At 37.7% G+C, this 16,678-nt stretch overlaps 2 protein-coding genes across 7 annotated transcripts in view; one reads left to right on the forward strand and one right to left on the reverse strand.

Moving 5' to 3' along the window:
- Positions 1 to 16,678, forward strand: part of CDK19 (cyclin dependent kinase 19) — a 181,196-nt gene that overhangs the window by 139,730 nt on the left and 24,788 nt on the right. The gene's annotated exons all lie outside the window — the stretch shown is intronic.
- Positions 5,598 to 16,599, reverse strand: LOC103020182 (proteasome maturation protein-like). The gene is made up of 2 exons (XM_057528169.1): positions 16,540 to 16,599; positions 5,598 to 6,062 (listed from the first exon to the last, which is right to left on the reverse strand). Exons 1-2 carry the CDS (start codon positions 16,597 to 16,599, stop codon positions 5,625 to 5,627), a joined length of 498 nt encoding a protein of 165 aa, XP_057384152.1. The 3' UTR covers positions 5,598 to 5,624.

Raw genomic sequence — 16,678 nt, forward strand, 5'->3', positions numbered from 1 at the left:
GTTTTGGGATAGTTCTAGAGAGTGAAAAAAACATTATAATGTACCAATTATTCCTTCCCTTTTACATTCTTCAGTGATTTATTCCCAGAATTTGGTATATGTTCCTTACTTTTCCCCTCCTCTTCTCTTCCCTCCCTCCTTTCCCACCCTGCATTGAACCACAAGTTTAATCCACTTAAATCTGGAGGGTGTGTTCAATTGAGATCCAGGATTTTTCACTTTGAACATACCTAGAGATTCTTTCTTTGTTATGCAGTCTGAGGTATATGCTTATCACTAATATTATTACTTTTTAATTTCTATTTTTCTTTTTCACACATTTGTGTAAAGCAAAAGTAAAAATGCAAAGGAAAATTTAAATGATAGCAAAACCTTTGTTTTCCAAGGTTGGTAATGCTGCTGAGTTGTAACAGCTAGCTGACAAGCAGTGAAAGGACAGCATGAAATATAGTCCTTTAGCCAAAAAGAGCATTTGAAGACTTTTTAGGAACAGCACTGTATGAAAATCCAATATATGAAATCAAAGATGGCCCTCTGGTTTCTACTCAGCTGGAAAAAAAGTGCTGTGCTGTTCTTCTTTGTGAAAGTTTGATTAAAATAAATGCTTGGTTGTTGGAGAATTGTCTAGAAATCTCTCTTTGCCTCACAGCTTCTCTTCATAACTTGTGTGACAAGGAGATGCATCAAGTCTTTAATTTTGTCTATGCTAAACAGGGCCTGATAAGGCAAATGTTTATACTTCAAAGAAACCCTTAAAATCTTACTGTAGCCATCATGGCAGCATTTTGCAAGCATTTTAATAATGTTTTAGAGTTTTAGCCTTGCTTAGTTCTTATGATATGGGAGCTTTGAGATCCTAGATTAAAAAAAAAATTATTTCTGGACTTCTCTGGTGGTGCAGTGGTTAAGAATCTGCCTGCCAATGCAGGGGACACGGGTTCGAGCCCTGGTCCAGGAAGATCCCACATGCCACGGAGCAACTAAGCCCGTGCGCCACAACTACTGAGCCTGCACTCTAGAGCCTGCGAGCTACAACTACTGAGCCCACGGGCCACAGCTACTGAAGCCCACGCACCTAGAGCCTGTGCTCTGCAACAAGAGAAGCCACTGCAATGAGAAGCCCACGTACCACAATGAAGAGTAGCCCCCGCTCACCGCAACTAGAGAAAGCCCATGTGCAGCAACAAAAACCCAACACAGCCAAAAATAATAAATAAAAAAAAAATTATTTCCAAGATAGTTAATCTTGCTACTTAAGCCTCAGTTTACTCATTTGTAAAATGGCAATAATGATAGGTGCTTTATATTGTTGTTGATTCCATTGTCTTAGCTCCAGAGTTCCTGAATTCCTCCTGATTTCCTTTCTGTAGAAGCTTCTGTCCATTCTTCTGAATATCATCAGCAGTGTAGCGATGCCCTTTCTTTTAACCACTTGCTTCCCCAGAATTCCTTTAGCCTGATACTCCTCCTAGCCACTTCTGCTTTACAGAGTAGAGCCCTACTATAAATATGTGAAACATGCTTCTTGGTGTTTTAAAAAAAAAAGTAGGCCATGTTTCATCTGGTTTATATTTAAATATTGCTAAATATTTTATATTTTAAAAAGTTTTTAAAAACTGGCTTAAATGAGATCAAAGTTAGTGTTTCACTTAACTTTTCATTCTAACAATTCCATGCTAATCAAATGACTATTAATTTTCATTTGATTTATTAACGTTTTACTTGACGAATTGTGACAGAAAGCAGCATTTATTTTAATACGATTTAGTCACCCTAATTTCTTTCAGAATGCAGAGCTAACAATGAAAAAAGTTAAGTATGGCCTGGTTATCTTCTAACCTTCAATTTTAGGTGATTTTGGACAATTACAGATCTTGTCATGCTGAAGAATCACACTAGGGCTTTTGCTGGTGACCTTTGGTTCCTAACTAGTTCCTTAGAGCTGGTCCTCCACAGTCTGTGGCTCAGCTGCTCGTGATGGCAGCGTGAAGGCCTTTGATGGTAGTCATGTCATCTGTGTACAGATGCTTCTACTGCTTCTATACAAGGCCTTGTAAAGACAGGTATGGTAATGTTTCTTACAATGCTCTGGATACTGTGACACACATCTTACAAACGTGAGAAGGTATTATTGAGGTGTTTTCTGCATACGGGGCTGTGATTCTTTCTGGCATGTCAGTTTTTCCATCATCCATACCCATGGCCCAGTAACCGGAGCTTGCAGCAGAGTCCTACACATCTGTCGGTTTGAATTAGAGCATAGTGCTCTGCCATCTGTTTGACAGGCAGGTGATACACACTAAGAATCACACTTCTAAGAGGGCCAGCTTCAAAGGGGACGTGGTTTGACTCACAGTGGCTTATGAGGCCTCTGAAGGTTCAGCTCAGCGACAGGGCTCTTTTGATGATCCTGACTTCAGCATAGTTTTATTAGCCTGTACTGACAAACACATTTCTAGAAGGCTATTTGCCAACTTAACTTCATAGTCCCTAAAAGGGTATAGAGTCAAGATATATTCCACAGTGACAGCAATGGCAGGAACTGGTTAGGAGCCAAGGCTTACAGAAGGAGCCCCAGTACTTTGAGGCCTGTGTTTAAAACTGAAGAATCAATTCAGGCATACTGTGTTATTAAATTAATTTTATTGAAGTAGAATTTATATACAATAAAATGTACCCATTTTAATTACAAATTGATGAATTAGGACAAATGTGTATGCTACCACAGGTATTCTATTTGACCAACACTGTAGGATGATTCAAGATCCCTTACTGAGAATGATGGTATCTTCATCAAGAGGGGATCTTGCATTTAAGGACTGATGATTCGTTTCACTGGGAGATTATTTATGATGGTTATTTTGTGTGATCATATTTTCGACGAAGCACACAGCTGGGTAGAAGTCTTCTATTGGTGAGGACTATAAGTCAATTCAGTATTGTTTATTTGCCAAGTGTGCTTTTGTTCTCATAACCCTCGCCTGGAGTGCATCTCTGAGAGACTTAGGTTCTAAGCCTGGGTCTGCCACTGTGGACAGTGGACTTAGTTGAGGTTATAGGTTTTTTGTGTTTCTTCATGAGTAAAATGAGAGGGTTCAGTTTGATAACTTCTACCTCTGACATTCTTAATTTCTCATGATAATAAGAATGAATTGTTTGATTTGAATGTGACTGTCACAAATGTAAATGGAAAACTACTTTCTACCAGTGTTGCTTCTCTGCAGATGGATTGTACTAGTTAATGAACAGGATAGCATCTGAATGTCTTTGTAGCCTTGTTTCCTGGCCTTGCTGTCAATGTGGAATATATCTTGATTATACTGTTGGTGACCTTGAAGTTTGTTAGGTAAATTGCCTTCTAGATACATGTGTTTGTCTTGCATAAAGCTTTTTATAAAGGCTGCTTTTTATTGGTTCTTGTTAGAGAAAAGAAAACCTTATCTCTGCTGTTCAGGCCTGTAACCACTCCTAAAAGGCAAAGACAAAGAAGTGCATTGTTAACTGTTGTGCAGTGCTGGGTTGGCAGCTGTTTACCATGAATACCGAGGTTTAATTAACATAGGTACCCGTTACAGATACCTCTAGACCATTTTAAGGTAAAATGAAATTAATCACAGCATTTAATATTATAGACTGCTCATTTTAAGACAGCCTACATCTAGTTATTGATACATAATTTCTAACTGGGAAGGAATTTTCGCTGAGAAAGAGCACTTTAAATAGTGGTTAGGTTCTCTGAATACAAAGGCCTATTTAACCTACAGTACACCTAAAGTATGACACTAATAGAACTGTGGAACCTAATGTCCATTTTTCTGGATTTCTGTGGGGGAAGTACTGGTTTTTAGACTTAGAATGTTTGCTTTATAAACATATTTCGTCCTTCTAAGGTGTTCCCGACAGTATGCTGGGCACTGGAAATACAGGGATAGATAAAATACAGTCCCTTTCCTCATGAATGCGTGGTGGGGAAGATACACATAAATTGATAATCATAAAATAGTAAGGTTTAAAAGAGAAATTGTCAAGTATATTCAGGGATTAGCTATGCATAAGGTACTGAGAGCGCAGAAGCATACCTAACCAGTTGGGATGGGGCTCTCTTAGAGGACTCACACTGAGCTGAATCTGAAAGGATGAGCAGAAATTTATAAGAATGACTTGGGGGATGTGGGTGGGGAGAGCATTCCAGGCAGAGGGGACAGCATGAATAAGGGAATGCGGTAAGAAACTGTGAGCACTTTGATATTACTGGGGCAAAGCAAAAAAGTAGTGAAAGAAGAGGAAGAAGAAAGAAGTGGGGAGCAGATTACAGTGGATCTTAATTGTCACGTTTAGAAGCATGGGTTTTTCCTGTGGTCAGTCAGAGCTGAGCTGGTCAGGTTTTTGCTTAAGAAACACTACTGAGACAGGGATGTGGAGAATTGGTTTGAGGGTGCAGGGATAGCAGCTTTCTCAGGCTGTTGTAATGAGCTGGTTGAGAAATGATGAAGGCCTGAATCAGGTCAGAGGTAATCAAGATAGAGAGGGGGGGCAGATAGATAAATCTTCAGGAGGTAAGATATTCAGGCCTGAGGATTAGTTAGATTTTAGGAATAAAGGACAGGTGTTCAGACTTCTGCTTTTGTTGGTTGAGTGACTGAGAAGGGAATACTATCAGAAAGAGAGGCAGTGAAGATTCAGTTTGAACAAGTTGAATTTGAGATGATTGTGGAGATAGCCAGCATACAATTGACATATCTCTAGATATATAGAAGTTTAGAGACCTAGAGGTATAGATTTTGGAGTCATTGGCATATGAGTGATTGTTGAAACCCTGGACTGAATTAAAATTAGAACTTTAAAAAATCTATATTCAGAAGTGAGCTTGGCATATTTCATGGTAAGTGCTTACTCTGGTTTCTTACAATTTCTTTCAAAATTGAGAACTTGCCTACCAAAGGACGATGAATACTGACCATTGGCAATTTTCATTCATTCATTTAATTGTTCATTCATTCAACAAATATTTTTTTTAATTGACATGTGCTGATTGTTTTATTTAATTTTTCACTTTAAAGACAAGACCAAAATCAAAACCTCTGAACTTACACTTTTCAACCTGAAAGAATCAAAGAATATAGTTACAATTCTAAAGTAGCATCAATAAAGCAAGTGTTATTCTTATGAGTATTAATGGACTATACTGAAAGAAGGTAAAATATAATACTCTTATTTTGTACTTACTTTGAAATGCTGCCACTGAACAGATGTTTATTCTGAAAGATGCTACTATGAAGTTTGCAGAATCAAATACTGATTATGGTTATTCAAAAGTAAATTTATGGAATAACTAGAAAATAGGCTGAATTGGAACCTGTGGATAGTTTTACGATATTAATTTGCAACATTTTTTTAAAGACATAGAAGGCTATTGTTTTAATATAAGAAGTTTTAAAACCATCTCCCTTTAGTGCTTTCAATTATCACATAAACCAAAGACCCAAATAATTTCAAATGATCACAGATACTATTTAGGCAAAAATTCTCATGTGTTAGTACTTTTAATGTTGTGCACATCGAATTATAGTAAAAAAACAACTATAAAGATGCAGCCCCTCTATTTCCATGAACAGCACACTGCATTACAGTAAACCGAGCTTATATTCAACCATCAAATGTGGTTCTCCCATTAGTTCACTTTGTGACGGGTCATTAAGAATATCTTCAAATCCAGTAGTCTCATCTTTACCCCTCAAGATATCCAATGAAAGGTTTGAGCTTGGAAGAAATGGAAGACGCTGAACCTGCTGCACTGCCTTGAATTCCATTTGTAGTTTTAGTGGAGCAAATAGACCCTGGATGTTTCTCAATGTGGAAAAGCTCATTTTATCTTGGTTGAGCTGGAAATTTTTTTCTGATAATTCAAGAGGATGACTGGGCAAAAGTTCATTTTTCACACAAGAAAAACCTTTTCGAAGAAGATCATGACTTTCAAAAGGTCCACTTGCTGAAAGTTCAGTAACTGGAATACTGTCCTTTAGCTGAGATCCAAGTCCTCTGGCATTCACCTTCAACTCACTCTGCGAACCCATTCAACAAATATTTATTAAACGCTGTATGCCTGGATTTCAGCAGATACATAAAGTGGTGATAGAAATATCTTCCCTGCCCTTTAGGAAGTTGCAGTCACAATAATCAGATTCTCTATATTTTTCAATCCTTTACTATCAATGAAGTTATTTTAAGGGGTAAAATTATGATAGACTGATGCTACTTGCAAATGACTATTGTGCTTACGAAAAAAAGCATGTCTCTCTTAGTTCTTTGTCCTGTTTGTTACAATACAGAATCTTATTTGTTCAAGGTGAACAATGCAGAACAGTGTAAAGAAAGGAACATAAACTAAAAATTTTCTCCTGGGAATGTACTTCTGTATCAAATGTGAGGAGAGTCATGCCACTTCTGTATTTAAAGAAAAGAATAGTTTGTAGCCATTAATATTAGGCTAGCACTGTTCATTGTTCAGAAACTAGTCCAGTTGATATCTGGTTGGTTTTTTCCTGTTATTCAGGATTGTAGACAGTTGTGTTTGTTTTTCTGTCTTCTTTACTGGTGCTGATGAGAGTCATCTTGTGGGTTTCATATTTTTGTTCCAAGTGTCCTGGTGTAGGAAGTGTAAAGCAAATGTAGTAGCGTAATTGTATATCTTTAGGCCGTTCTATTTATGATGTGCCAATTAACTGAAATAAATTTAACCCTGTGAAAAAAATTGATTCTATAAAAGGAAAAAGCAAATCTAGAATACATGCAAAACATCATGAATGTACAATCAAGCATTAACTAAATTCTGCTAAAATACAGATATTTCAAGAATAATTTCTGAGTAACCATACGGTTTATCACACTAATTCCCTGACTTTTGCCTTTAAAATACAATTTAACTGAAACGAATCCTGCAGCCTTGATTTGTCTGTCCAATTTTATTGCTGATAACTTGAATATGAGACATCCAACTCCTGCCATTTCTACTGTTTCTATGGTAACTAAAGTGTGCAAACCCAGCAGTATCACTTTCTTTCACAGCTGGCATTTTGTGTTCACAGTAAGAAGAGGGGTTTTAGTAAAGCCTAGTCTGTTAACTGGGATGTAACTAGGTCAGAACAATTTTGGTATCCTTTTTTCATTCTTTTAGGTTTGTATGTGTGGGTGTGGGTGTATGTGCATGAGCTGCAGTTTCCTTTGTTTTTTTAATAGCATATACCTTCACTTAATTAATCACTGTCAAAGTTAGTCTTTTGAAAATTCAGCATAATATCTGTAAACACAACTCTGTGTGGAATCTTGAGGGTTATATGGAGTTGTTCTGAGACTTGCCCCTAGCCCTGTAGGTCCTTGAGTATTTCCCTTAAGAAGAAAATCGATGTGAAAATGCTTTGAAAAGTTAAATGCATTTTATTTTTATTTTTTAATTTTATTTTCCATTATGATTTATTACAGGATATTGAATATAGTTCCCTAAGTTAAATGTATTTTCATGGTGATCATGTTATTTATTTTGTTATTATTGTTATTTTGAAACATCAAGTATCTTATGACCATAACACATTCACTTGTCCTGAAGGGGACAGATAATCCCAGTTAAGAGGTGTGCATTAAAAAATGATTCCCTCTGTGATTCTAGATTTTTACTTGACTACAGGAACCCTTCCCTATGGATACTGCCCAAGCTCTGGGTTCCTTTCTCAGACTGTACAAAAGAGCTCACAGTCGCTGCTCCCCTAAACCATGTCACCACTGCTGCTCTCATCTCAGGCCCTACACTTAGAGCTTCCATGGGCTTCAAGTAGATCACGTCAAAGGTATTCTCTACTGACTTCAGAACTAGCTAGGTCCTCTTTTCTCTCTCTCTCTCTCTCTATCCTCATTCCATTGTGGTGCTCATATTCATATTCTCTGTTTCCACATAGTGTGACTGCAGGAACTTCTAATAAGAGCTAACAGTGATCCAAGATGAACTTCCTGCTTTTCTCCCATTCAGCAGCTCATAATCTATTTTCATTTCTTATATGAAGCAATTTTTGTTCCCTTATATCATACTTTGTGCTTTTATCTTATATCTTTATTTTAAAAGGATTTAATTCCTAAATCCAAAATTTAGGAATTGTGAACAGTGTAACAAATGGTACATAAAATGGTTTATTTGATGATTTTACAATTTAAAAAATTGTTATATGCCAGAGATTCCCATTCTCACTAAGGCCTTGAAAAATGTACTCTAAATCTGCCTTTACCTTTTTTCCACTTATTTGGGTCTCATTTACTGTGTCTAGCTTCTGTAGATGCACAGAAATTATTTTTTCTGAGTCACCAATGACCTTCTAATTGTCCCAAAGTTGCCTCTTCTCAGCTTTCATTCTGTTGCACCTGAAGGCTACCTCTTCCTTTTTAAACTCTTAGCTTCTAGAACCCTATGCTGACTGTTTTCTTACCTTGGATGCTGTTTCACCAGTTCTTTCATAGCTCTTGTTCTTCTACCCTTTATTCCTATCAGCATTATTTTTTTCTTATATTTTTAAAATACCATTTATCTAATTGTAAACAATACCAAAATATACAAAATCAAACATTATGGAAATATATAATGTAGTAGAAAATGATAATCTCTCCAAACCCTGCTATCAGAGATTGGGCAGGCTATATATAAAATAAATTATGCAATTTGTAAAAATTATGGGTAAGATAGATAATATAACAAAACGATGCTAATTCTAGTCATGAAAAACCTAGTCTTTCCGAGTCCCCACGTCATTCTGTATGACCGACACCCCTCCCTAACCTTTGCCCCACCCCTCCTCTGCTGCCCCTGGGCTAACTCCCCTCCTCTCACGTTGACTGCAGCCGCATTGACCTCCTTGCTCTTCCTCCAGTGAGCCAGCCTGGCAGCTCACCAAGGTTTTTCCTCACTGCTCCGAACACCATGATCTTGCTCTGCTGCAAATCTCGTGGCAGCCCTCATCAGCTCTCAGAGCACAGGCTTGACAGTGCTCAAGAACCCATCCAGTTCTGCTACCCAAATGACTTGTGCCAAAAGCAGAACCACTGGAAACAGCAAGCAGGCCCTACCTAGGGTTTCCTTCTCTTTAGAATCATCAGTGCCTTATCACTTTGTTCTCCCCGATGCCCAGTGTTCTCCTTAGCGTGTCTCTGCTTTACCTGCCTCAAGCCTTTCAAGTTGCTCTTCCCTTGTTACTGCACTTTCTTCAGGTCTTATCCCAGATGTTACCTTCTCAAAGAGGCATTATGTAAGTAATTTAAAAGTATGCTTAAATAATGTTGAAAATAACACCCTGCCAACCCACTCCCAACAGTACCTATCCCCATTCCTTGCTTTATATATTATCTTACAAAGCATAACAGTCAAGAGCCTATCACTTAACTCAATAACTGGAATATTACCAATAGCTTGCTTCTATATATGTTTTTTCCCTCATCCTGTCCTCTTAACTCCTCCCAAGAGGTAACAAATATCCTGAATTTTGAACCTATTATTCACTCCTTTTAAAAAATAGGTTTATCACATTTGTACATATGCCTAAACAGAACATTTTTTAGCTTTGCTCGGTTTTAAGTTTTATGAAAATGGCATCCTGCTGTATATAGTCTTCTAAAACCTGCTTTTTTTTCTCTCAACATAATGCTTCCAAGATCTGAACATTTTTTACTTTTATTTGTAATTCAGTGATTTTCACTGCTGTTTTAAAATTCATTGTGTGACTCCACCACAATTAATTTCTCCATTTTCCTATTGGCTAGAAATTTGGGTTGCGTCCAGATTTTTTTTTTTTTATTACAAACTGTGCTGCTATGAACATTCTTTGGTGTTTCTAAAAACGGAATTACTGAGTCAAAGGGTATGCAATTGTTCAGTTTTACAAGATGATGCCAAATTGTTTTCCAAAGAAGTTGTACCAATTTATTCTCCCACCAGCAGTGTATTGGAGTTCCCCCGACCTACTTCCTACTCAGCTGTTCTTAATTTTTAACCAATCTACTAGGTGTAAAATGGTATCTCACTGTGATTTTAATTTGCATTTTCCCCATTATTGATGAGGTATAGCATCTTTTCATATGCTTAGTGGTTAAACATTTTCTTCTTTTTGTTAAATCCCTGTTCGGACATTTTGTCCATTTTTCTGTTAGTTTGTTTTTCATATTGATTTGTAGGAGTTCTTTATTCTGGATACGAAACCTTTGTTACTGATAAGTGTTGCAAATACTTCTGCCTGTTTGTGCTTTGTCTTTTTATTTTCCTTATCTTTGATAATTGGACGTTATTTTAATAGACAAATTTATCAGTCTTTTCTCTTATGGTTATTCTTTGTATCTTGTTTAAGAAATTCTTCCTCACCTCAGAAAGATATTCTTGAAATTTTTTTTTCCTCCAAAGTTTTTAAAGTTTTGCTTTTCACATTTAATTCCTTAATCCTCCCGAAATTGTTGTTTATATGATATGAGGTGAGGATTCATTTTACTTATTTTTTTCCCGTTTGGATAACCTGTTGTGCCAGCACCATTTATTGATTAGTTCTTCCTTTCTCCACTGACCTGAAGTTCTCTCTCAGTATCGGGGTTCCATCTGGGTTCTCCATTCTCTCCCATTGATCAGTTTGTCTATCCCTGTCCTAGAACTACACTGTTTAATCACTATAGCTTTAAAATAAATCTCGATATAATGTTTTGAGCCAGATTCCTCTCCTCATCCCCTACCCCTAACACTTTGTGAATATCTTGGCTATTCTTAGCTCTCTGCTCTTTCACATACATTTTAAAATCAGCTTTTCAAGTTCCACAAGGAAACTCTGATGGAATTTTGATTGAAATTGCATTGAATATACAGATAAGTATTGGGAGAATTGATGTCTTTACTATATTGAGTCTTCTTATCTATTAACATGAGCTCTTAATTTATTTAGAGCTTCTTAATATCATTTAAAACAAGGTTTCAAGGTGTTCTGTATAAAAATCTTGTAAACCTTTTGATATATTTATTCCTAGGCACCTTATAGTTTTTTGTTGTTGTTGCTATAGAAATGCTGCCTTTGAAAAATTATATTTCCTAGCTTTTTTTTTTCTGATATACAGAAATACAGTTGGCTTGTTCATATTGTTCAAGTAGCCAGATGTTCTAAACTCTCTTACTTTTGCTAATAATTTGCCTGTAAATACTTTTTTCTATGTAGATAATTATATTATCTGAAAATAACAGTAGTTTTATTTCTACCTTTCTAATGCATATGTCTTTAATTATTGTTTTATATACTAGACTTATAGTACAGTGTTGATTTTAGAAGCGTTAATAGTGGGTATTCTTACATTATTCCTGATTTTAAAGGGAATGATTTCAATGTTTCTTTCTTAGTTTTTGATACATACCCATTATCAGGTTAAGGAAGTTTTTTCTAGTCTAACTTGCTTAGAGTTTTTATCATGACTGGGTGTTAAATTTTATGAGCTGCTTTTTCAGCCTCTATCAAGATAATTAAATTATTTTTCTTCTTTAATCTGTCACTGTGGTGATGGACTTATATAGATTTTCTTATATTAAGCCATCCTGGCATTCCTTTTTCTGGACTTGGCTTATTACTATTTTGTTTAATATTTTTGAGTGGAGTTGGCCTGAAGTTTTTCTTATACTTTGTTTGGTTTTGCTATCCAGGTTATACTGGCTGTCTAGAATGTGTTGGGAGTATTCCCTCTTCTATTCTCTGAAAATGTTTGAATCGAATTGAAACAATCTTCACTGAAAATTTGGAGAACTTGCCTCTGTGATCATCTGTTTTCTTGGTAGCAAGATTTTTTTTTTAACATCTTTATTGGAATATAACTGCTTTACAATGGTATGTTAGTTTCTGCTTTATAACAGAGTGAATCAGCTATACATATACATATATCCCCATATGTCCTCTCTCTTGCGTCTCCCTCCCCCCTCCCTATCCCACCCCTCTAGGTGGTCACAAAGCACTGAGCTGATCTCCCTGTGCTATGCGGCTGCTTCCCACTAGCTATCTGTTTTACATTTGGTAGTATATATAAGTCCATACCACTCTCTTACTTCGTCCCAGCTTACCCTTTGGTAGCAAGATTTTTAAGTACAGTTTTCATTTATTTACTACTTCTTGGTTTCTTCAGGTTTTCTAATTCATTTTGAGTCAATTTGTAGGTTACAGTTTCTTGAATTTGCCTATTTTGTATATATTTTTAAATTAATATATATAGTTTTTTAATAGGGTTCTTTTATCTTTCTAACCTCCACTGAATCTATAGTTATGTTCCTTTTTTTAATTTGTAATGTCGTCTATTTGCACCTTCTCTCCTTTTGATGTAGTTGTCCTAAAGGCTTCATAAATCCTTTCTTGTTCATAAATTCCTGCCCTTACCTTTATCTTTATACTTCTACTTTCTTTTGTTTTAGTCTGTTGAATTTTGTTTTGTTTTGTTTTAACTTCTTAACTTAGGCACATAATTATTTTCAGCCTTTCTTCCTAACATAAATATTTAAGGCTATACATTTCCCTTGTAAGTTCCACAGGTTTTGATAGGTCGTACTTTCATTATTCCACTTCTGAGTATTTTAAATTTCTTCATACTTTCTCCTTTTACCTTTGAATAATTTAGAGGTATTTTTACATTTCCAAATATATGGAGTTTTAGATTTATACTTTTGTAATTGACTTTTTTTTTTTTTTTGGCTGCATTGGGTCTTCATTGCTGTGCGTGGGCTTTCTCTAGTTGTGACGAGTGTGGGCTTTTCATTGAGGTGGCTTCTCTTGTTGCAGAGCATGGGCTCTAGGCATGTGAGCTTCAGTAGTTGCAGCACGTGGGCTTAGTAGTTGTGGCACATGGGCTTCAGTAGTTGCAGAGCGTGGGCTCAGTAGTTGTGGCGTGCAGGCTCTAGGGCACATGGGCTTCAGTAGTTGCAGAGCACAGGCTCAGCAGTTGTGGCACACAGGCTTAGTTGCTCCACGGCAAGTGGGATCTTCCTGGACCAGGGATCGAACCTGTGTCCCCTGCGTTGGCAGGCTGATTCTTAACCACTGCACCACCAGGGAAGTCCCTGTAATTGACTTTTAACTTAATTTCATTGTGGTCAGAGAACATAGTCTGTTTGATAACAATTCCTTGAAACTTCTTGAGACCTGCTAGTACACTAACAACATTTGTTAATGTTCCATGTATGCTTGAAAAAAAAATGTGTATTCTCTAATTATTGGGTAAAAAGTTGTGTATATGCCTGTTAGATCAACTTTGTTAATTGTGTCCTTTGGATGGTTTATATCTTACTAATCTTTTGTCTGCTTGACATATCAATTATTGAGAAAAGTTTGTTATCCTTGGTCTTTTCCCTCCCTGAAATTATATCAAATACATATATATTTCAAGTACATAATGAGTTTTAGGAGTGTTCTCTCTTCCTGGTGAATTGAATCTTGTATCATTACATGGTGACCATCTCTACTCCTAATAATGCTTTTGTCTTAAAAGCTATTTTGTCTGACATTACTATAGTTGATTCTTTTAGCAGTTTGCCTGCTTTATCTTTTAATAGCCTTTTACTTTCAGCTTTTATGGTCCTTCCACTTAGATGGATCTCTTGTAAATAGTATGTGAATGGATTAAAGTATGCTTTTAGCAGGAAAATGTATTGTTTTAGTCCTTAGGCCTAAGTTAGGAAGTTTTTCCTACAGAGAGGGTTTCCTTTTGCTTCTTCTGGTTTACTTTAGTCCCCATGGGAGTCTTGACTGATTGTCAGGTAACAGGCTCAGTTTCTTCACCTTGCTGGTGGTCCAGGGTTCAATGTCCCCAGTGAAGTGTGTTACTGGCATCTGCTCCCAGGTCCATCCTGCCTTTCCTTCCTTCTCCAGCCCTTATTTGGGGGTGTGGCCGGGGTTGTTGTAGATATCCCTTATCTCAGTGGTTCCCTAGACTTTTTGGCACCAGGGACCAGTTTCTTGGAAGACAGTTTTTCCACAGATTGGGGTGGGGAGGATGGTTCAGGCGGTAATGCGAGCGATGGGGATCGATGGGGATTGATGGGGAGCGGCAGATAAAGCTTTGCTCACTTGCCCGCCGCTCACCTCCTGCTGTGCAGCCGGACTGGTACTGGTCTGCGGCCCGGGGGTTGGGGACCCCTGCCTTATCTCTTGTGAGACCAAGGATCCTTCAAGGAATGTTTCTTAGGCAGCATATATATTGTTGTTCTGTAATGGCAGGGTCTCCTAGAGCACCTACTCAACCATAATACCAGATGCGGAAATCTCTTTGTGTTCTCCTTATTTAATTGTTTTCTACAGTACTTACCAATACTGATGTACTATACATTTGTTATTTATTGCCCTTCTCTTCCCACTAGAATGTAAGCTCCATGAGGTCAAGGATCTTGCCTGGTTTTGTTTACTACTGTATCTCTAGCATCTAAATCACTGCTAGATACTCAATCAATATTTGTTGAATGAGTGACTATGGAGGGTAGTGAAGGCGGTGCAAAAAAAGCAATGCCAAATCTTGAACTTTTACCTTGAAATGCTCTTATGTGTTGCTCCATGACCATTGTCACAAGTTAGGGACCCCTTACTTTTCCCTTGACTATTGTAGCCCAGTTCCAACTGTTCTCTGTCTCTACTTTGTGGTCCATCTTTCCTTCTCAGTTCATCCTTCACAGTGCTACCAGAGTTTTTTCCTAAATATAGATCTGATTATCTCACTGTCTTGTCTCAGCTTAGCCTATAGCGTAAATTGTAGTTTCTTTAATGTGACGTTTAATTTCCAACATAGTTCCTAGCCTTATTTCTACACTGAGCATTCTATGCTCTAGTCATAATCAAAATACTTGTAGGCTCTCCCAGTATGTCATGTCCGTGGGTTTTCTTTGTGACCAGGCTCTTACTTTTAGGATTCTCTAAGCCTGAAAAGTCATTCTTCTGTTTATGCTTATCAAAATCTTAGTCATTCTTAAATTCATCTAAAGTCATCTCCTTCCTAAAGACTATCCTGATACTCACTGGGAAGAATCATCTATTCCTGGCAATTTATTTTGCTGTTTTGGTACTTTCTGTAATCTGCCTTGTACTCTACAAAGTATTCTGTCTGTCTTTCCCTACTAGATATTAAGCTCCTTGAAGTCAAGGGCTTCATGTTCTATTTCTCTTTGTTTCCTGAAAGTCTGCAGGACAGTGTTTCATACATAATGGATCTTTGATAAATAGTTGTTAAACTTGAATTTTGAAGGTTTGTTTTTTTGTCTGATTCTATTTTTCTCTTTCTGCTACAGTAAAGTAATCTTGTCTCATGTCTTCAATTATCACACTCCAGTGACAATAACTTTCAAATCTAAATCTTTGTGTTTCCCTGGTGGCACAGTGGTTAAGAATCTGCCTGCCAGGCTTCCCTGGTGGCGCAGTGGTTGAGAGTCTGCCTGCCAATGTAGGGGACACGGGTTCGAGTCCTGGTATGGGAGGATCCCACATGCCACGGAGCAACTGGGCCTGTGAGCCACAATTACTGAGCCTGCGCGTCTGGAGCCTGTGCTCCACAACGGGAGAGGCCACGATGGTGAGAGGCCCGCGCACCGTGATGAAGAGTGGCCCCCGCTTGCCGCAACTAGGGAAGGCCCTCACACAGAAACGAAGACCCAACACAGCCATAAATAAATAAATTAATTAAAAAAAAAAAAAAAAAAGAATCCACCTGCCAATGCAGGAGACACAGGTTTGAGCCCTGGTCCAGGAAGATCCCACATGCTATGGAGCAACTAAGCCCATGTGCCACAACTACTGATCCTGCGCTCTAGAGCCCACGAGCCACAACTACTGAGCCCGCGTGCTGCAACTACTGAAGCCCATGCACCTAGAGCCCGTGCTCCGCAACAAGAGAAGCCACCACGATGAGAAGCCCGCGCACCGCAACTAGAGAATGCCCGCGTACAGCAGTGAAGATCCAACGCAGCCAAAAATAAATAAATAAAATATAAATTTATTTTTAAAAAAATCTAAATCTTCCTATTTCCACTCCCCTGGCTAGTACAAATAGGCCTCTCACATCAGTCAAACTCAATGTGCCATCTCTTTCTCTTTGTTATTCCCCCTCCCAAATCAGTACCTCTCATAAATTTTCTGTCACAAGGGCATCATTCTTCCAGTCCCATAAACTCAAAACGTTAATGAAATCTTTATCACCCTTTGTCTTAATCTTCTGCCTTCAACTATTCACAAAGTCCTGTTAATTCCTCCTTTAAAATGTTCCTCAGCTCCATAACTCCCTCTTCATTTCAGCTGAGAAGTCCTTGGATAAAGTACTTATCACCTCACACCCAGTTCTGATACCTCCATCTTTCCTGTAATCTCACTGCCTGTAATACGTATAAAGGTCCGATTACTTCACCTGGCAATTAAGACTCTGCAGGGTCTAGGTTCATTCTACCACCTCCAACATGAGTCCTCTGCCTTCTGTCAAGTCAGACTTAATACTCTCTCCTAAGCTTACTTCATTCATAGCCCTTACCTTTCTTCTGCTCTGCCATTCTAGCTTCTGTTCATTTTTCAGGATCTGGATAATGGACATTGCCGCTGCCCCACCTCCAGTGAACATTTCCCTTAACGATGGAAACTCTTGTTAATCAGTTCCTTCTTTGAACTTTTTT

This window comes from Balaenoptera acutorostrata, chromosome 14, assembly GCF_949987535.1.
Source record: "Balaenoptera acutorostrata chromosome 14, mBalAcu1.1, whole genome shotgun sequence".
Lineage (NCBI taxonomy): Eukaryota > Metazoa > Chordata > Mammalia > Artiodactyla > Balaenopteridae > Balaenoptera > Balaenoptera acutorostrata.

Coding starts and splice junctions, on each gene's coding strand:
- LOC103020182 (XM_057528169.1), bottom strand. CDS start 16,599: ATGTCCATTATCCAGATCCTGAAAAATGAACAGAAGCTAGAATGGCAG. Junction 6,063..16,539: donor AATGGCAGAGCAGAAGAAAG/GTAAGGGCTATG, acceptor ATGGGTTCGCAG/AGTGAGTTGAAGGTGAATGC.